General features: G+C 46.6%; 1 protein-coding gene across 9 annotated transcripts in view; it reads right to left on the reverse strand.

Moving 5' to 3' along the window:
- Nucleotides 1-741: 741 nt before the first annotated feature.
- The window catches only part of RALY (RALY heterogeneous nuclear ribonucleoprotein), a 77084-nt gene continuing 57204 nt past the window's right edge, over nt 742-20621 (reverse strand). For 6 of the 9 annotated variants that reach the window (XM_064475756.1, XM_064475753.1, XM_064475757.1 and 3 more), the window contains 9 exons: nt 8425-8689; nt 7194-7266; nt 6952-6999; nt 4793-4959; nt 4661-4705; nt 3947-4060; nt 3534-3736; nt 2255-2303; nt 742-1095 (listed from right to left, as the gene is read on the reverse strand). In XM_064475756.1, the coding sequence (XP_064331826.1) occupies nt 2259-2303; nt 3534-3736; nt 3947-4060; nt 4661-4705; nt 4793-4959; nt 6952-6999; nt 7194-7266; nt 8425-8680 (951 nt within the window). In that variant the 5' untranslated portion in view covers nt 8681-8689 and the 3' untranslated portion in view covers nt 742-1095; nt 2255-2258. The remainder of the gene's footprint in view (nt 1096-2254; nt 2304-3533; nt 3737-3946; nt 4061-4660; nt 4706-4792; nt 4960-6951; nt 7000-7193; nt 7267-8424; nt 8690-20621) is intronic. The other 3 variants (XM_064475758.1, XM_031433965.2, XM_031433970.2) reach the window with 3 other exon arrangements.

Genomic DNA, 20621 nt, shown 5'->3' on the forward strand with positions numbered 1-20621 from the left:
AGCCCCTTCCTCTGGACACCCTCTTCATCTCTCCAGATTGAAGTCTTGACCAGTTCCAAGGGGCTATTTTTCCCTCCAGGTTTGGATCTCTCAGACTGATCCAGAAACCTGAGACATGAGAACTCAATGCCCAGGTTTTAAAATAGTAAATTATAAGTCACTTTACCTCATTCTCCCTACTAACACCTAAATCTTTCCCCAGCATCTACTCTAAGAGTTCAGCCAGACACTGAGCAGGATAACAGCTGGTTTACCTGTGATGCTATGGCAACCTCTTACTAGAGTCAGAAGACCCCTCAGCCTCTACCCTCTCTCCCCTTGCTGCCCAAGATCCCTGTGAAAAAAAGTGTCCTAAACCAGGACAGAGAAGGGTTTAGGCAAGTGATGGGTTCTAGAACCATTTTGGAGTTGGGAAAGACCAGACTTAGTGAGAAACTGAGGCCCGGACCTACCACTGCCTGACCAAGTGTATCAAAATCGTTTGGCTCTTCAACCACAAAGGTGCTCTCATAGGCACTGGCACATCTGACCCTCCCCAACAACCCTACTCACCATTTTTATCTCCATTTTAGCCATGGAAACTAAGGACCAGATGGATTAGTTCTGGGCACCCTAGACAGTGGTTCCTGACAGGAAGGAGTGAAGGAGGAACAAGAGGGTATAGCAGATCTGTTTTCTGGTTAGGCAGGAGGTTCAGGGTACCTTCGTGAGAAGACACAAACCATCCCATCTCAGAGCAAGTTGGGATCCAATCTCTTTATTGTCAGGGTCCCCTCCCTGTGACCCCACCCCCCTCCAAACCTATAGAAAAACCCCAAGCTGGGAGTGTCCTGGGGAGGAGAGGCAGATTTGTGGGGAAACTCCGTACTCTGCCCTCTCGCCTGGGCAGTGCCAACAGGGAGGGTGCGTGAGGAGGGGATGCCAATAACTCCACCTGCAGAGAATGTGGCACTGGTTGAGATGTGTCAGGGAGAAGGTGCCTGCTGCCAGCTCTCCTCTGGGACCTGCTGGGGATGGCACCCGGGGGAGGGGGTGCCCAGCTTGAGGTCTGGTACAGTGCACACCCTTCTGCCAGTGGCCATTGTTCCTGTCAGGCTGAGAAAGAGAGAGACAAGAGACTAAGGTTGAGAGGAAGAGCCCCTTGTGCTCTCAATAACACAGGTGGGGGGGTGGGACAGTTCAGTGGTAGAGTGCATGTTTACCACACACAAGATCCCAGGTTCAATCCCCAGCACCTCCAATTACATTAATTAATTAATTAAAACCTAATCTCCTCCAAGGTAAAACTTCGCATCCCAGGTAAAACTAAACCACAAAGCTCCAAGAAGAAAGGCTTCAAAAACTTAAATCTATGGTGGAGCATCTCCTACATGAATGTGTCATGTGTAAGGACATCTATGTTGTTAGGCTTTCCTCCACCTTAGCCTGTCTTGCATTGAACACGGCCCCCAGAAGAACAGGGCAGAGTGCTGGCAGAGCTGGTGGGGCCTGGCTGCCCTGAACAATGGGGCAGAGCAAGGTGGTAAATACCAACCAGAGAGCAGGCTTTGAGGCCACACACCAGTAGGTTCAAATCTAAGCTCCACCAATTACCACCATGGGATCTTATAAAATATGTATCTCCCTACCCACCTCAGTGCCTCAGTTTCTGCATCTGCTACCCTGGCACAATCACAGCCCTTGTGGGACTTGGGCACACAGGACATTTCCTCCTTTAAGGATCACATCCCAGCCCCTAAGCCTGACACAAGCATCACCCTCTGATGATGAGCAGCTCCCTCCTCCCTATTCAGAGCTGGGACTGCAGCCACAGAAGGCTCCTGGCTGTTCCCCATACATAGATCTCTGTGCCTCTGCTAAGGGTCCTTCAGATGCTTCTCCCTCAATCTTGAACAGGTTCAGCTACATGCCCCCCGCTCCCACCACATGCCTCTTTGACCCTCTGGCTCTCTAGCCCCTGTCATCCCAAGCACACTGGGTGGCAATGGTTTGTCTTCCTCCACTAGACTCAGAGCTGCTTCTCATAGTGAAGACAGGTAATGTGGCTTGGAGCATGCTGAGTGAGCTCCTGCTGGGTGGACCCAGCTAGCCCATCCATGGCTCCTGCAATCCACCAAACCCCTAGCATAAAGGGGTGCAGCAGAATGGCTGGGGATGATGGGCCCTTCATTCTGGGAACAGTGTTACCCTGCTAGGTCTACTTCATGGCATGCCCTCCACTTCACTTCACCCCTCCCCACCAGGACCCCCATACCTGCTTACTGCAAGGCCCCATCCTCCGCATCTGTGTCCTGGCTGTGCTCCTGATAGGGAGGAGGCAACAAAGGACCACACATCACTCAGTGCAAGCTCTGGCCTGCCTGGTGGCCCAGAGCACACCTAGACCACTCTCAGAAAGGGGGAGGGACAGCCAAAGAGAATAACTATGGGACCAGTCTAACTAAACAAGGCTGGCTTGGGATCCCAACAGGGCCCCTCAGGAGAAAGAACCAGTAAAGGAAGTTCTAGCTGTGGCAGAGGACACGCTTCTGCATAGAAAGACCTCCTCAGACTGGAGGAGGTTGAAAGTCTAGTAGACTGATGAGTTCCCCATCTTAGGAGCATCTAAGCCTTTATTAGGGCCTTTATGGAGAGTACTAAAAGAATAAGATGGATTATCAGGCTAGGTTCAAAGAAGAGACAAGCTGGGCATGAGGAGGACCTCTTAACTGTTACGGCCATGAGCCCATCTGTCCTCACACCAGAACCCAGCCATGTGGAGGAAGGTCACAGATCTGCTAAAGAAATCCAAGCTCCAATCCTGGCTCAACTCTTATTAGCTTACAAGGCCCTGAGCAAGCTACTCAACTCCTCTGGTCTCAGTTTCCTCATGGGGTAAAATGCGACAAGAGTAATCCTTCGCACAGTACAGGGCTACTGTTAAGGTTAAATGAAGTTAAAAAGTGTAAACTACAGGGTTTGGTGCTCAGTGAGTGTTAGGTAAATGAGCAGTAGGCACACAAGAGATATCTTAAAAGACTCAGAAGCAGGTCTCCCTTCCCACTTAATATAAGCTCCTTGCCTCAATCTGAAGAATTCCAGTAACAGACAGGGAGCTCAGTCCCTCATCCTTCATGAGACAGCCTGTTTTGTGCTCAGGCAACAATGGCTTGTAGAAAATCCTCAGGTGAAGTGGATACCCACCCTCCCTGTGGCTTCCCCGAGGCAATACCACTCCTGCTCCCTGGAACTCTGAAGACCATGTGTGCTTCCTTGAGCCTGTGACTCTCCCTTCTCTAACCATGTAGAAAACAGAGTCTAAAAGGGCCCTGGGCTCAAGAAGGGTCTGCCCCTGTCCTCTGACTGGCAGCTGAAATAGCTAACTATTCCTATTCCATTCCCCCCTCTTCCTCACAGGACTAGAACCCCTGGGAAGGAAGAAAAAGGGAGCTCAGCGGGGTGCCAACCACCTCAGAGGTTCCCCCTTTCTCAGCAGACCTCTTGCAACCAAGAGTGCGAAATCCAGGCCCAGCCCTTCCCAGCCATGCCCTCACCAGCTCTTCCTCGCTGTGTGTTAGCAGCCCCTCCTCATCACCGTCGTCTCGAGCCTGTGCTTCTCCCTGGGGTGTGCCTGCTTCAGAAGCTGTGTCCTCCTGGGGGGCCGGTGGCCGGCTGCTGCCACCACCACTGCTGCTGCCGCTGCCGCCACCGCTGCTACTGCCGCCGCCGCTGCCACTGTCACCCTTCTTTTTGCCATCTTCAGGGAGAAGGGGTGGGAAAGAGGGGAATAAAACTCAGCCTGGGGCAGATAACCAGGGTAGCACCTTAGTGGAAGCTAGGCCTCAGCATAGTGGGTCCAGGTGGGATTGGAGGCCACAGCCCCTCTCTGCCCCATGCACTGTCCCCTCCCCACATTCTGTCCTGTGCCCCTGGTCACTGAGCTGGGCAAGGACCCTTGGAAGCTGACCTGGATTAGTCTTCTGCTCCTCGGCAATCTGCTCCAAGCGACCCAGCAGGGCATCAATGTTGGACTTGATCTGTGTCAGCTCTGTCTTGATGGTCTGCAGCTCACTGCTCTTTACTGGGAGTGGAGGGAGCACACGGCTGTCACCTGAGGGCTGGAGCTCGACACTAACATGAGACCCTAGCCCCATTCTGTCAGTTAGGAAGGCAGACCAGTGGCAGAAACTGTCCTCTTCCATGGTTCTTCTTCTGGCCAGGGAAAAGGCCAGAGCTGCCTATAGCCTCCCCCTGAGACTTTCTAGAGGCCATTCGTACAGTGCCCAGCCTATCCTTCTGAACCTGGATCTTTTCCCACCAACCTCCCAATTCTGAAAGGAACTGGGGATGGGTAAGAATGGACACATGTGGTGTGAACCTATGTGAGCACCTGAGCAAGCATGTGTCTGGTTGTATTACATGGTGGTATCTGTCATCCAAGATGTGTAAATGCAGGTGTTTTACAATCAGATTTCCTGAGTGCCTGTCTGACCACAGTATGTGCATACCAGAATCAATGTGGAGCAGCAGGGCTGTGTGGACCTGTCCTTGTCCCTACTAAAGGAAAGATGACACCATCTTCTCACTGGACTCCATGTCACAGCACTGGATTCTGTGCCTAATCCAAGCCCCTCCTCCTCCAATGTCAGTCTTCCTCTTAGAAATGCATGACAATACTCACTTGGTTGTGTTAGAGCTGCAGAACTGTGGAAGATTTGTTCTTTATCTATTTTCCAATGTAAAAAAATGTGATTCTATTATTTTGCTAATTAAAAAAGTAAGAATTATCTAGGAAGAAGATATAGTCACTCACACTTGATCTTGGCTGAGCCAGTGGTGATGGCTGAGGAGCGGGCAAAGAGCTTGACAGGTATGGTGGTTTTGACACGCCGGACCAAGGGGACTGTGACGCGGGGTCGCTTCACAGGGACCGCCCTGGGCACTGGCACTGGCGACAGGCGTCCCCGATAGTCGAAGAGCCTGTGAGAGCAAATGGGCCAGAGGCTGCAGAATGGCCTGTGGCCACCAGGGGGCACTCTGACCCTAGACCAACACATGTATGGCTGGTGAAGGGCTGGGCAGTCTGCACTACATCCCTATACCTGCTCCCAGCAAGTCCTAGGGGTGAAGAGGAAGGGCTTTCCGGACTTTAATGGTTGCTGGAATCCTTACTACATCCATCTTTCCTACCAGCCACACTGGGTAAGGGCAGGAGAGGTGACAGGTGGTAACGGTCACAGCCTCATTCAACAAAGGAGCAAACTGAGAACAGCCCCAGAATGGAGGTCACCCTGACACCCACTCTATGACCTACTCAGTCAACTGTCACCACAAGCTCTGGTCAGAGTTTGCAAATCTCCCTAAAGCAGTACAAATCCCCAGCTGGAAACAGAGAGGTGTGGGAGTGGGAGCCAATCCCTAAGCCTGCCTGAGCCTCAGTTTTTCCATCTGCCTGGCGAGGATGGCTACCCCAAATTCTGTGGCCCTCCCCTGCAACCCCCAAGGCTGCTATGAGAGTAGAACATGAGAGAACTCAGTTAAAAACACAAAAGTCAGACGGTGGGATAGGTGAAAGGCCAGGGTACCGAGACCCTCAACTCGGGGGCCTATGACCTCAACGGCATGAGGCTGGAATCCAAGCCCCTTTCCTCTTTCTGGATCCCCATCCTTACTTCACTTCAGAGATGGAGGGCAGGAGGCCCAGTGGAGTATCAAGGTTGAGCAGCCCGATCAGACCCTCTGTCCAAGACAGTATGCTGCCCCCAAAAGCCATCACCCAGCCCTTTACAGGAGGGCTTCTTTTCCTGATCAGGCAGATGCTCAGTAGGCTGAGTAGGGATCTCTCCCACCACTGCTGCTGCTACCACCTTTCTGCAGGAAACAGCAGCCTCAGGGGTATATTATGATGAGAGCCAGGAAACCTGGCATCACTAGGTAGTTCAGTGTCCCATGTCTTGGTATTCCTTTGTTCAGGGAGCCCCTGCCCTGGAATGGTGATGGCTGGAGATGGAGAGTCTCTGGGAATGGACCCAGTCCCAGACCCTGCATTTCTGCCCCTAAGGGGAGGGGGCGGCTCTGGCCTTGGTCAGAATCACTGAACCACAGAATCCCAGAGCTGGAAGAGCCCCGAGGGATCACTTGGTACAAGCCCATTTCACAGACTGGGAGGGGATCTGCCCAAAGTCATGCAATCACTTAAGTGGCAGAGCTGAGATTAGCACCCAGGTCTTCTGATTCCCAGGCTAGGGCACTTTTCACTACACTGCGCTGACTCCTGAAACTACTCACAGGTGAGAAAACTGAGGCTCAGAGAGGTTCTGTTCTTCCTGGACAGACTGGGGCAGACTGAAAGGGAGGGAGGGAGAAACAGGGAAGGGGACAAGTATGGGCCAGCCCCTATCATAATTTCCACTCAAGATTATGTGGCTGGTGCCACAGAGTGGTGCCCACAGCCTCGAGGCTGCGGTCTGGGTAGGCTTGGGGATGGGCCAGGGACTAATTCAGACCCCCAAAGGACTGTTGGCATTTTGGCTATAAATACAGAAGGCTCAGACTGAGGTTCTTTCAGCTGACAGGGCACCTCAGGTTGGTAAGGAAACTGAATAGCAGAAATGTGAGGGCTCAGAACCCCCTGTACCTGACCCTGCACCTGTTTTGTATTCCAACTTGCTACATTTATGTGTCCCCTGGCTGTCCAGTCCCATCAAGTCCCATGCCAGGCTTAGGAGGATAAAGGGTGGTCAGAGAGTTGGGAGGCAATGTGGGGTGGGGGGAGCTCTGGCCTGGGCACCTATAGAACTGGACTCTAGTCCCAGCTCTGCCACCAACTTGTGGAGCAGCCTTTGGCAAAAGCCTGTCCACACCTCTGGGCTTTGATTCCCATGTGGAGGACTGAGTGGGCTGCACCAGCAATCTCTCAGGACCCTTCCAGCTTGGCTGTTTCATGCCTGGGCACGCCCCTCCCCTGCTCACCTGTCGTAGAAGTCGTCGCGGTAGTAATCATAGTCAAAGCTGTAGCCACTGGGGAAACAAAGGGGAGAGGGCCAGGGCTTAGGGACAGCCGCTCAGCCCACTCTCCACAGGCCCTCATCTCCAAATGCCTCCCCAAACTCTAGGCTTGTCATACCGTCACCACCAGTGTTCACTCCCCCTGTGGAAAGAGGGACCAATCCCACCCAGAGACAGAGACCGACAAACAAGACAGAGTGCCCCACCTGTATATGGCAGATGCTGCTCTCTTTAGTCCCTTGGGTCTGTTGGGCTTGGGCTCTCCAGCCATGTTGATGTCTATATGGAGGAAGGAGGTGAAGTCAGATGCTGACAGGACAGTGGGCCACCCATACACATGTCCCCTCATGCACATGTGCAGCAATTTATATGTTTACATGATACACACACGGACTTTACTAACATGAACAACAGAGGTCTTAACAAATTAGATTCATACCCACACATCACATGGATATGCCTGTTTACATATTCATACGCATCCAGATGCATGCACGCGTGCTCAAACTATCACTCACACACAGGCACTATGTACCTCACACATATATGCATTCTCAAGTACACTCATGTAAACACATACATCAGACACACACCCTCACACGTGTGTTCACATATCCAGGTAATAAGATCACACGCTCTCAACCACACTCAGACTTAGCTCCAATATCATATACATAACTGCCCAAATGCAAATGAGCCAATGCACATTTACACAAACATTCTACCAAAGATCTTTATGCCTAGAGCAGTGCTTAGCAAATGACAGAATCTCAAAAAATATTTGGTAAATGAATACATGCTTATCTGCTTACACACTTAAGTATATACCGATACACATGTAATTCTCCATAGTAAGATATGTGTCCACATAACATTCTCCACACATTGTTACATCCACATACCACATATTCAGGAGTACATATCCCTCTCAAACATACATAAATACACAGAAGCATGTGAATATATACAAGCACTACACACGCCCCAAAGTAGACCACCACACAGCCACATCGCAAGTATGTAATACCAAGACCAAGGGCACCTGCTTCACCTTATGCTACCAGTCCCTTCTCCTGGCTCTCAGAAAGGGTTCTAACATAAGTCATGCAGCTGAATGTAAGAGGCTGGGCTGGGCCACCCTGTTCCCTTTCTCTGGAGAATCTGCATTTTAACTGGAACCCTAAGACCTGTCATTAAAGGCACTGTGAAAGCTGGGAAGAAGTGTTTTTAAGAAACTTCCAAGAAAATTCTCCCCTATAGGCACTAATTTTGTAACTACTTAATTCATAACTTAATATAATTAATAACTAAATTATAACATCTCCGACAGGGGTATGGGGCTAGGGGACAGAAAAGAGGATAAGAGAAGAGCGAAAGAGTCCAGGTCAGCACCTGCCCAGGAGAATACCAGGAGCAGGACCATGGAGAGACACTTACCCAGGGTCTGCCCGGCCAGCACCCGCCCATTCTCTCCCAGCACAGCTGCCCGGGCATGGCGCTCGTTTGCATACTGGACAAAGGCATAGCCCTTGTGCACAGAACAGCCGGCCACACGGCCATACTTGGAGAAGATGGTCTCCACATCTGACTTCTTCACCACAGCTGTGTTGAGGTTTCCAATGAAGACCCGAGAGTTGATGGACTTGGGGTCATTCTTGTTGGTTACATTGCTTGTCTGGATCTTCAAGGACATGGTGACCACCTGAAGAGAGAGAGCCACTGTGAAGCTGGGACCCTGGGCTGGGCTCAAGGGCTGCCCATGGCCTATAATCAGGCCAAACTGGACTGCTCTGTGCCTTCCTACACACACACACACACACACACACACACACACACACACACACACCCCTACAGCATCCAGCCTCGCCATTTTTGTTCATCTCACTGGCTGCTGACTTCATACCAGGTGCTTTACACATGTTCTATCTGACACCTATCTATCTGAGTACATATGATACTGACATGATAAGCAGAACCAGGACATTTTACAAGGGAGGAAATGCACAGAGGTCACAATGCCAGTAAATGACAGGGCTAGGCTTTGAACCCTGGTGTTTGACTCAAATCTTTCTCTTTTAACTGAGGTTACATTGGTTTATAACATTACATCAGTTTCACGTTGACTCCAATTCCTCCACTTCTTTAATGCTCATCTCAAATGTTAACCCATGTAGGATCTATATTTGAAGATCTTCCATAGCTTTTCTACTGTTCCTTAAATGTAGAACCATGACCAAGAGGTCACATGGTAATTATAAGTAATATTTGCTCCAGAACAGTATCATATTATGAAAGTTGCTCAGTCTGACCCAGACATGAACCATGGCTGTTTTTACTGGTATTTTGAAAAAGGTGAGCTAGATAAACCTCACTGAGCCCTTACTGTGAGCTAAAGGTAGTACACAATACTGAATAATTTCAAGACACCATGATTATTATTATCATCATTCATATTTTACTATAAACAGGCTTCAACAAGTTCACTGACTTGTCAGGAACAGGCATTCAAACCCAGGTTAATGGTCCCTAAAGCCCATTTTTTTTTCCGACTTTATCACTCTCCCTCCCAGAGCTAAATCCAATTTAAATACAGTTGACCCTGAACAACTGAGTTTCAAATGCATGAATCGACTTATATGTGAATATTTTTCAACAGTAAACACTACAATAACACATGGTTTCTGTGGCTGGTTGAAGCTGCAGGTGTGGAAGAACAGTGGATACAGAGGGAGGATGACTGTAACTTAGTTACACATGGATTAACTCCTGCATTGTTCAAGGGTTAACTGTACTACAGTAAGTCAGCATATTTACCTGAGAATAGTTTTAATAATTTTTTTAGAGTTACCCATTTTATACTTACTCAAATTCTGTCCCCTTTGTTTAGAGATACTGCACCTAATCTTCGCTCAGGCAATTTTTTTTTTTTTTTTTTACCCCAAAGAGCTGTACAAATCTCTCCTACTTCCCTCCCTGGACAAGTTACATCTGGGCACAGGCTTCAGAGAGAAAGGGGAAAGGAGACTCAATTTTAGTAGGAAAGGCCTAAAGTTAAGCCTTAGAATTTATACTTCCTGGCCCAGTCTTCCGCTCACTAGCAGAAGGTGCTAAAGAACCAAGCAGTATGTATAAAAACTCTCATCAGCCTAGGTTAATCATAAATGTCTGCCTATTTACCTAATATTCTTGGGCAAGGGGGACTTCTTTTCTGTGAATTAGAGAAGAACTGAGTATAAGCTGGGAAATCTGCATCTTTTGTCCCACTAGGGTAAGAGACCCCTTTCTCATCTAACTTACCAGCTTAGAAGCTGGCACATTCTGACCAGCAGAAGGCACTATTTGCAAGGAGACCTTGGGCTGGACCTGTGAAAGACCCTGGGGTAGAACCTGCTCCTAGGGTGGGCTTGCAATATATACTGGGGTCAAGTACGCATCATCAAAGATAATAAAGGTTGATGTTTTACTATAGGAGATGGAGGTCCTGTATGAGGAGTAAATACGGTGGGAGAGTCGAAGGATGGCCAAGCAAACACAGTGAAGAGAAAACAAGGAAAGAATTTTAAAAATGGAAAAAAGTTATGTAAAAAAGATACTGCAGAGGCAGCATAGATTTTGCCACCTGAATTTCTATGATAAACGATGGAGCGTAAGAATAAGGAGGGAAGGTTCTCTTACCAGCTGGAAATTTTTAAAGGATTTCCCCAATGAAAAAGGTGAAATTCTGTGATTTGTTTTTCAAGTGAATGAAAATGGTTCATTCTCCAAGGAATTAATATATAAAAATTGTTTGGGAATGTCTATTGCATAAATATGGCATCATTACAAGAAATAAAAAATGTCAAAACTGATATCCAAATAATTATAAAATATTATTTTTCTGCTTCCCCTCCCCCACCCCACACATACAAAAAGGATAATAAAGTTTGAGGGCTGAGAGGGCAATGCTACTGATAAAGGGCTGGTGCCAGCTTTGGAACTGGCCTGGAAGGACAGATTCTTTTTTCCCAGTTTGCCTTTGGATCCAAGCATCAACATCTATAAACAGTGAGGGGCACAAAAGAGATTACCCATGAAAACAACTAACACACAGGAAATGCTCAATGTATGTGGGTTCTCAGTCCTCACAGTTCTCTGACAGTCCCTCTCCTACCTGGATGACAAGCTGACTATTGCTGGGCTCCTTCATGCCTCTGCCAGGAGCCTCTAATACCACTGAACAGAAAGCACTGCTGAGCACCTGTGTTTGGTGCTATAGTGGTATCAGCATTCACTCCGTGGTTGGTGAGCAAAGTCCTTTGGGTTTGGCCCTACCCAGTCTCTTCTCTCATCACCTGTGGTTTGGGACAATGTATATAAGAGGACTTTGCAAACTGCGAACCTCTTTATAGATCTGGTAATTACTCTGACTAGTTGAACTTCTCTGTTTTACTAACAATGCCATTTGTGGGCCCATTCTAGATAAGGGGCAAAGTCAGACTGGAGAATATTATGAACAATGCCAAGGAGAGGCAGTCAGAAGCCATGTCACACAGGGTTAGTTTTTCAATCTCTAGAGAAGAGACTTGGGAAGTGTATGTATGTGGCCGCTCTGCAAAGCCAAGGCGCATACTCTGGGCACTCAAGTCCTGTATTCCCCAACTAAACAGCCCCCAATTTGCTTTCAAGGCCTGCACTCCTCAGAGGGTAGGCTGTGCTGCTGCTGTGCATACTCTTGTGGTGATAGGTATCTCTGGAGGTAAAGAAATGCTTGAGTATCCACACACACATGTCCACGAAGCTTCTAAAATCGAAGAATGAAGTTGGGGGTGGGAAATGAAAAGAAAGCTCTCCCAGTACTGCTAGGTTCAGGTACAGAATCCCAAATTCAGATATGGTCTTCCAGGTTGTTACGAATTAACAATTTGTTGGCCTCACTTATAAGTTATAGCCTTCGAATATTTGAACATATTATACTCTTGTTCTGCCCTGCAAATGTTAGAGGCAAGCTTGACAAAGCCTGGAGCACAGTAAATGCTCAATAAATACTGGGGAGGAAGCAGTGAGGATAATATCCCACAAGTGAGGACAGTTAGCTGTGGCCCTTAAGCAGGGGTGGGGAGAAGCGGGGATGGGGGTTCCTAGGGGGCTGAGGTCCCAAGCACCTCCTCCTAAAAACCCCAGTCCACATACCAACCATCCCCAACTCAATCCTTCCCACACAATTCTTTCTCAGCTCTTCGAGGCTTCCCACTAGCTTAGAATGGGACCCCTAGAAAATACTGACATCCTATTCAACAGAAACTGCTAGACTTGATAAGCTATTTTCCCCCTGGGCCGAGCTCTGCCTCACAGATTGGCTGTGTAATTGAAAGCAAGGTGTCTGCAGCCCCTAGAGGCCCCATGTTTAGCAATGAGCTTAGGAGAGGTGGGTAGAGGGATTGTTCTTGGTGGTGGTGGGAGAGGAGAAGGGAGAAGGTAAGAAACTGACCTGTTCCCAGACACCGCTGCAATGTCAGATTAGCAGGGACCTTAGTGAGCATGGAGCTTATACGCTCTTACTCTGAGGAACAGAGGAGAATAGACTTGGCCAGGATGCCAATGAGTAGCAGGGCCAAGAACCCCATGGGTCCTCTGACTCTAAGTCTAGGGTTCTTATATTCCATATTTCCTTTTAGGTTGTTGAGAGACAAGCCCCCAGGACAGCAAGGAGCTCAGAGGAGGCAGTCTAGATCCGCTATCCTTGGGAAAACTGGGGACTGGCTCCCAAATAAGTATCGTCACTTTTACCTGCTGGAGAAACAATCGCTGCATAAAAGCTGTACCCTTAAGCTAATTAAAATCCACCAGGGACATAGCCTTTAAAAAGCAATTTACAGCTCAATGGGATGGGCTTGCTCTCTAGGCTGATAAGAACAGAAGAAATTTTTACAAAAATAAATAGTTCTTCCCAGTTGAAACATTTCAGATGGAAGCTATGTTTTGAAGACAAGAACCAAGCCTGAACATGTGGTAAAGTGACAGGGCTTTTTGTAAAGGCAGAAAAGCCCAAAAGGTACCTGCACCCCTGAACTTTGGGTAAATGAGCCACTCAGAGGAGCATTACAGTAAGAATACCCTCTTAACTACTGAGTGCCAACAACGTGTCAAGAGACTTTACACACCTCATCTTATTTAACTCTCACAACAGCCCTATGCAGAGGTCATTCAGATAGGGAAAGGAAGCTCAGAGAGACAAAGTAATTGGTAAATAGAGCAAAACCAGAACTGGAACCCAGATCTGTTTGACTCCAAAACCCTATGGATAGAGATGCCTTGGGTACTGATTCCCATGATGAGAATGTCGCCCTGAGCCAGTCACACCCTCTCCTTGGTCCTTGCCCTTTTCCCTTTTCTACTACAATGCCTCACAGGACTTAAATGAAGAAAGCCAGTTTATATCCTTGATCCTGACATTGTTAGTCCCATTTTATAGATGAAAAAGCTGAAGATCAGCAAAGATAACATGTCTTACTTAAGGTCACCCAGCTAGTAAAGGGAGTAGCTGGGGACTTGAATCCAGGCTTCCTCTACATGCCACCATCTCAACCGTCCTAAGCCTCTGATTCTGCCTCATCAACCCTCATGCCCTCCCAATCCTGCCTATCAGGATCTAGTCTTCAGCCTGACCTCTGAGGCACACCATCACCAGAACACTCATTTCCCCAACTCTGTAAATCCTCCCTAGCACTGGGATCTCTTCTTAAAATACTCATTTCAAAAAAGGAGCTGCTGTTCTTGGTCCTGATACCACTCCCCCCTCCCCAGTGCTATTTAGAGCCTCTGTCTGGGCCGGTCCTGCTAGATACCTCTGGCCTTATTCCCCAACAAGGGGATGAGTGGTCATTTCAGCCTGTGGCCAGACCTCTGCCCTTAGATAACCCTGAAGACATTTGGGTGATTTTGAAGGAAAATAGCTATTAGTGATGGGGAGGCTATTTCTGGAGAAAGCCAAGCAATTATACTGATCAGTGCCCAGGGTCTCCTTGGTCCAGAGGCTCCTGGTTACCAGGCAGCCAGGGATGACAGAACATCCATTAATCTCATTAAACTCGCCAGGCCCCAACTCATTAGTATTGCCCAAATGATCATTACTGACCAGACAAGACTAATTTCCCAAGGAGTGCTCTTTAGTTCCTGACCATTCCCACTCCCATGAGAAACCCCAGCTCCGATCAGGCTGAACACTGAGGGCTCCTGGGATGGGCAGGACTGTAAGGGGTGTAGGCTACAAGTCCAGGAGGCTTGGCTCTGCTGTTCTTAGTCATGTGACCTGCAACAAGTCATGTAATTTCTCTGAGCCTTATCATCCTTATTCTGAAAACAGAAACAATCTTTTTCCTGATTACCTTTCAAATCTGGTATAAAAATCAAATAGGCTAACTGATGTGAAAGTTTGCTGCTGCATCTGTAACATACTATAAACAAATAGGGGATTATACCTATTTCTATTATTACCCAAATCCTATCCCTTTCAGTCATTCAACAAACATTTCTTGAGTATTCTCCTGTGTGATGGCACTGTGGAGATGCTGGGGAACAGTGCTCATGGGCTTTGTCTTTTACTTGCTTTTTAAGAAAGTCCTCTCTATAATGTGTATGTGCAGTCGAACTGTAATAATTCTACCCAATAAAACCGAAAAAAGAAAGACAAAAAAAAAGAAAGCCCTCTCTCCAAGAACCTGTTTCTTGACTGTTTCCTAATAACAAAGCAACGCACATGAAACAGCACAGGCTCTGTAGTCAGACAGGACTGAGTTTCAATCCCAGCTCTGCCACTTACAAAATATAACCCTGGACTTGTCCCTTAACCTCACTGGGCCTCAGAGTCCTCAATTGCAAAATGGGAATTATACCAATCTCCCAGGATTGGGGTAAAGATTAGAGATAATATGTGTAAAGTGCTCAATATAATGGCTGGGACCAGTAGATGTTTACATAAGAAACTCAAATGCCCTATGCCCTATGAAAACAGATGAATCTAGCCTGGCACTCTAGATCCTCCACGTTCCTGCCCTGATGCTCTTTATGGTTGTCTCCCAATGCTCCAACACCTCACCTTAGAATAAAGGAGTCAGGGGAAGGGGGCCTATGCATGCTCTCTTCCTTGTCCTGGTATCTGGAACCAAACCTAGAAACTTCGTAACAGTGTCCCCTCCTCAGACCTGTCAAATCACTACTGGATAGGACTAGGGGAGGAAAGAACACTCACTGGCTGGGAAGAGTTCCAGACCTTGCTGAGCCACTGACTCATCTCTTGGCCACACTATGAGGTCTCTGGTCCCATACTAGAACACTGGTATCAGCATCTTTTAGGCCCTGAGGGGAGATGTCAAAGCAGAAACAGAAGGTAGAGCTGGGGCCTCAGTCCTCTCTCCCCAGTGTGGTCTGAGTATATAACCCGCATTCCCTGCATCTTGCACCCTAACTCTATCCCCGACTGTGACCGTAGGCTGAGGTTTAGTATCTGCGACAAGCAGCCTTTATAGCTACAGAGGGAAAGGCAACAAAGAATGGGTAGGTACAAACTTGGGCCTACAATCCCCAATACTGAGTTAGAGTTAGCGAACTACAAATGAAGGTCAACCTCTTTATTTTTGCCAAAGAAGTCACCCAAACATCTACCTACCAATTCAACCATAATTATAGATACCCAAATACTCACTGGGCCAATTATGAGCCAGGTGTTAACTAACAAATGAACCATTCATTCATTCATCCAGCAACTGGTCTGGAACCTCATCTCAAGGAACTCTCCCAGTCTACCAGTGGACATCCACCATGGCCACAAAGCTGAAGTCCATTGCCCGAGAAGCAGCCCAAGCAAAGCAGTCTGGGATATATAGTGTTCATTTCACAGAGGAAAACTAACAGTTGGAGCTTAGTCCTACACAACACAAGCCAAAAAAATGGCAAAGCTGGGACCAGTCTGTATGAGAAAAGATCTGGTGCTCTTAACCTTGACCTAGAATGGCTTTGTGCTAGGTATGCCCTGTACCTGCAGGTCAGCCTCTAACAATTTCTGTTTCTTTGGGGAAAAATTCATGGAGCCTTGCTGAGGGCATACCCTCAAGTGCAAGAGCCAATAAGCACTTGCTCTGAGTCTGGGGAATGGCTCCCTCCCCCTTCCCACACCTTAAGGGACTGTCTCCTCACAGAGATAATGTGGCAAGATTAGTCACTGCTTGCTGTTGTTTGATTATAGCTATTCTTTTCTGTAAATGAAGTTTAAAAGTCATCAAAGGGTTTGTCAGCTGTGACTTATGAGCCTCTTTCCCGAAGGGAAGTCAGGCGGTGACAAATGCCCCTCTCGTTCTGCCATCCATTACGAGTTGGAAGGTGCCATGTTCCAATTACTGGAGACCCGAAGAAGCTCATGGAAAACCCTGCTCCAGGCTGCAGCCATTACTCAGGCCTGGCAGGGCTGCCAACAGAGCTGCCCTAAGTCCAGGCCCCATTGGATAAGAATGGAGTAAGAACATGTTTCTGACTTTGTGAGCCAGCCCCTTCCACCCTATTCTTGTGTTATCCCTGGTGGGGTTTGTTTTCACAAACAAGTAAAAACATGGGCATCACATGGGCTGTCTCAAAGTACCTAGGATCAAGATTGCCTAAGACAAACAGGTACAAGGAAGTGAGGTCTTGCTGTCAGCTAGAGTAGGTGGGGAATATAATGCTCAAAAAGGAAGAGGATAAAGTACTTACGATGTTCAGAGAAAGTGAAGACTGAAAAAACCCTTAGAGAGATTATCTGCTGTAATTAATTGTCTCACTACTCAATACTCAGTATATGCCAAGCCTTGTCCAGCTAAATGCTGGGGGACCAAAAATTAATAAAAAACATGGCCCCTATCGCTGAGGGTAGATGAGATAATTAAGGTTTAAAGACGTGCCTTGCTCAAGGTCACAAAATAAATAAGGGTCAGTGATAGAACGAGAAAGGTCTCCAGACCTCTAGTGAAGTAGAGAGTGGAGTGACAGGGAGCCCTCCTGCATGCCAGGCTCTTTAACACTGACCATGGCATAACAGTTGAGAGTGCCAGCTCCCATTCAAATCCCACCTTCACATTTACTTCAGGTTTGACTTCTGACAAGTTCCTCTACCTATCCAAGTCTCAGAAAGATGAGGATGGTACAAAATTTATTTCAGAGTTGTGGTGAGATTTAAGTAATACATGTATAATGCACAGGTGGCAGGTACATATTAAATATCTCAAAATATTATTTACTATCAAGTAATTCTCAAAACAACTTGAGGTAGGTATTATTAATCTCATTTTACAGACAAGAAGACTGAAGCTCTTTTTCATTTTGTCACACTAAATAAGCCAGTACTTCTCAAAACTATTTGTGGCAAAGGACCCATTTTTTGTTGGTTTGTTTTGCTTTTTAAATTTCTAATCTATTACAGACAAATATATGTGTAAAATACAATAAAAATGTCAAATTACTGTAAATTTCTAAGCATTTACCGTCAACTTCCGTACTCATCACAAACCAGCAACAGTTTGCGAGCTAGCATTCGTCGGTTCAGCGGGCTACACTTTGAGTAGCACAGCTCTAAGCCACTCTCACCCATCCCTGTCAACCTCCAGAAAAAGCAAAGCAAACAAAGAATGAGTTTATTTCATTTCTTTCAAGTCCTTTAACCTGATTTCTTGTAGACTTTGGTGATAGACTAATTTACAAAAACTATCCTGATCTTTCCCTTTCTTCTCAAGAAAGAGAGAAAAAGGTAAGCAGATTCAAGGATTTGCCACCAAACACTTCTGGAGGTGATTTATCTTGGTCATCCGCTCTAGGTCATGTTATATGCTGCAATGAAGTTGATCTAGGCTTAATAAGCACTGAACACTTTCCCGAAGCCTGGGGATTTGAAAGGAAGGTATATTCCTGAAGAGGCGAGTACTCCTAGACCCTCTCCCCTCACACTAGAGGACATGAGGAAACCAGCTAGGAGGGGAAGCACGTTTTAACTCTTTCTGGTATTTCTAATTTTCAGTCTTGTGTTATGGCTGTTTACAAAGTAGTCTTCTAGGAAGTTTCTTGACAGCAAGATGGATACTGGATTCATTCCTGAATGCCACTGTATACCCAAGAGTGTGACTGGCTGGGGCAGATTAGTAGCTCTCAACCAGTGGGCCAAGACATAATGTACCCTGAATTTTCCAGGTGCATGGCTAAATTTTCAACAGTGTACAAAATTTCTTTTTGTTCTGAGCTAATGTGGTGTTTTTCAGCACAACCCAGAGTTAAGTGGGTCCATATGACATGGTATAGAGAGAGGTACTACCTGCTGCTGTGTATAGGGGCTTGCCATCAAGCAGAAGCCAAAGCCTAAATGTTTACTGCCATGTGAGAGGCCATGTAATATGGTCAAGAGAGTAATCACTAAAGCCAAAATGCCTTTATTCTGCCACTGAACTAGCTGTGTGGCATTACCTCCAGTAAGTGTCTTTCGTTCTTTATGCTTCTGTTATCTCACCTATGTATGTCTAGGGTTGCTGGAGAATAAAAACAATCTTACAATGGAATATTACTCAGCCATAAAAACTGACAACATAACGCCATTTGCAGCAACATGGATGCTCCTGGAGAATGTCATTCTAAGCCAGAAAGAGAAAGAAAAATACCATATGAGATTGGTCATATGTGGAATCTAAAAAAAAATAAACAAAGCATAAATACAAAACAGAAACAGACACAGAAACAGACTCACAGACATAGAATAACAAACTTGTGGTTGCCAAGAGGGCAGGGGGTGGGAAGAGATAGACTGGGATTTCAAAATTGTAGAATAGATAAATAAGATTATACTGTATAGCACAGGGAAATATATACAAGATCTTATGGTAGCTCACAGAGAAAAAAACATGACAATGAATAGATCTATGTTCACGTATAACTGAAAAATTGTGCTCTACACTGGAATTTGACACAACATTGTAAAATGATTATAAATCAATAAAAAATGTTTAAAAGAAACAATCTAATTCATGTAAGTGTTTACAACAATGTCTAACACACTAGAAAGTATGCAAATATCAGCTGCTGTTACTGTTATTATTACTGTTATTGTTGAACCAGGAAGAACTTTTCCTTGTGAGTATGAAAGGTGGTGAGTTCTATTTTAACATTAATCTAGAGCTGAAGTGTGATCAAGAAAAGAATACTATCATGGTGGATGCAATAAACTCTCTTCAAGCATGCTGCCAAAATTTGAGAATCTGGAAATGTGCCTTGAACATAAAAGGAATCACAGTAGTAGGCACTCATTAAGTATTGACTGAATAAAGAAATGAGTATCTAGAGTAAAACAGCCCCCTAAGTGAAGGTTCTCAGAAAGGCCTCTTTGTACCCTGAGGACCCAGAAGACAGGCTGGACTCCTCTTCTGGGGGACAGGGCTCCAAGGGCTGTTATTGCGAGAAACCTCTGCTTGCTCACTGTTCTGTGTTTCCAGTGGAACCTCCACATTCTGTGGATACTCTATTCTGAATAAGGCTGCAGAAAGCTGTGCCATGCAGTGCACGCATCCCTATTCTTCAGCCTGTATCAGAGGAACACAGGGAGAGTGGCCTAACCCCTCCCACAACAGGCCTTGCCTTAAGTTAAGATAGTAATAGAGGATTATTAGCTTTGAATTCCTGCTTGCCTATAGAGTCCTGGGTCCTGAATTTCACTTCTACTAGCTGTGTGAACTTGGGAAGGCACTTTACATCTCTGAGGTCCAAGACTCCGTATCTGTGAAATGGGGATAAAAATCCCTGCTCTGCCCACCTGCAGCGCAGGCTGATGTGAGGGTCAAAGAAAATAACATGGGATTGTATCATTACCTGAGATGTGCTACAAAAATGCACACAGGGATATTCCCCGAGACGAATAGCTGCTGCAGGTCTTCCTGGACGGTCACCTAAGCAGTAAGCCAGTCGGCTGAAAGCAGAGGGCGGATGGTGCACAACTTGGCAATGCAGCCAAGCACTATGCCCCTCAGGTGTAAGGGCAGTTGATTAAAATCCTTTCATGCGGAATCAGTATTTTTTTCATTACAACAATCCTTCTCCTTGAAAACACCCAATACCACCCCTCAAAGCCCACAAACGATTGATCCTGCTAACGACATATGCACTGGCATATATTGATATATATTTAATTTCCCACATTCAGACAAGAGAAGGGAAGAAAACTGACCTCTCTCCAGAGTACTGATCTAAACTTAACTCAGGGCTCTAAGCATCATCCCACAGTGCCATATGTTTGGCCCAAAGAGGACCACTGAGAATGATGCCACTATCATAGCCGCTCTCCCTTTGTCCCTCTGGTAACAACATTAATTCCACAAACATTACTAAGCTCTGCCTCTTGAGTGAACCACTGAGCAAGTGTGTCTCTGTCTCCTGTCTAAGACTCTTCAGCTGTTTCCCACCACCAACAATGAAGTCCAATTCCTTTACTGTGGTTTACAAGCCCCTTCACTAACTAAAGGTACCAATTTCATCACAACAATCCTCTGAGAGATTGTAAGTCACACCCACTTTACAGATGAGTAAATCCTAGTACAGAGAGACAGGCAGTTGCCCAAGGTCACACAATGAGCAAGTTGGTATGAACTGAATTCTTC

Source organism: Camelus dromedarius, chromosome 18, assembly GCF_036321535.1.
Source record: "Camelus dromedarius isolate mCamDro1 chromosome 18, mCamDro1.pat, whole genome shotgun sequence".
Taxonomy (NCBI): Eukaryota; Metazoa; Chordata; class Mammalia; order Artiodactyla; family Camelidae; genus Camelus; species Camelus dromedarius.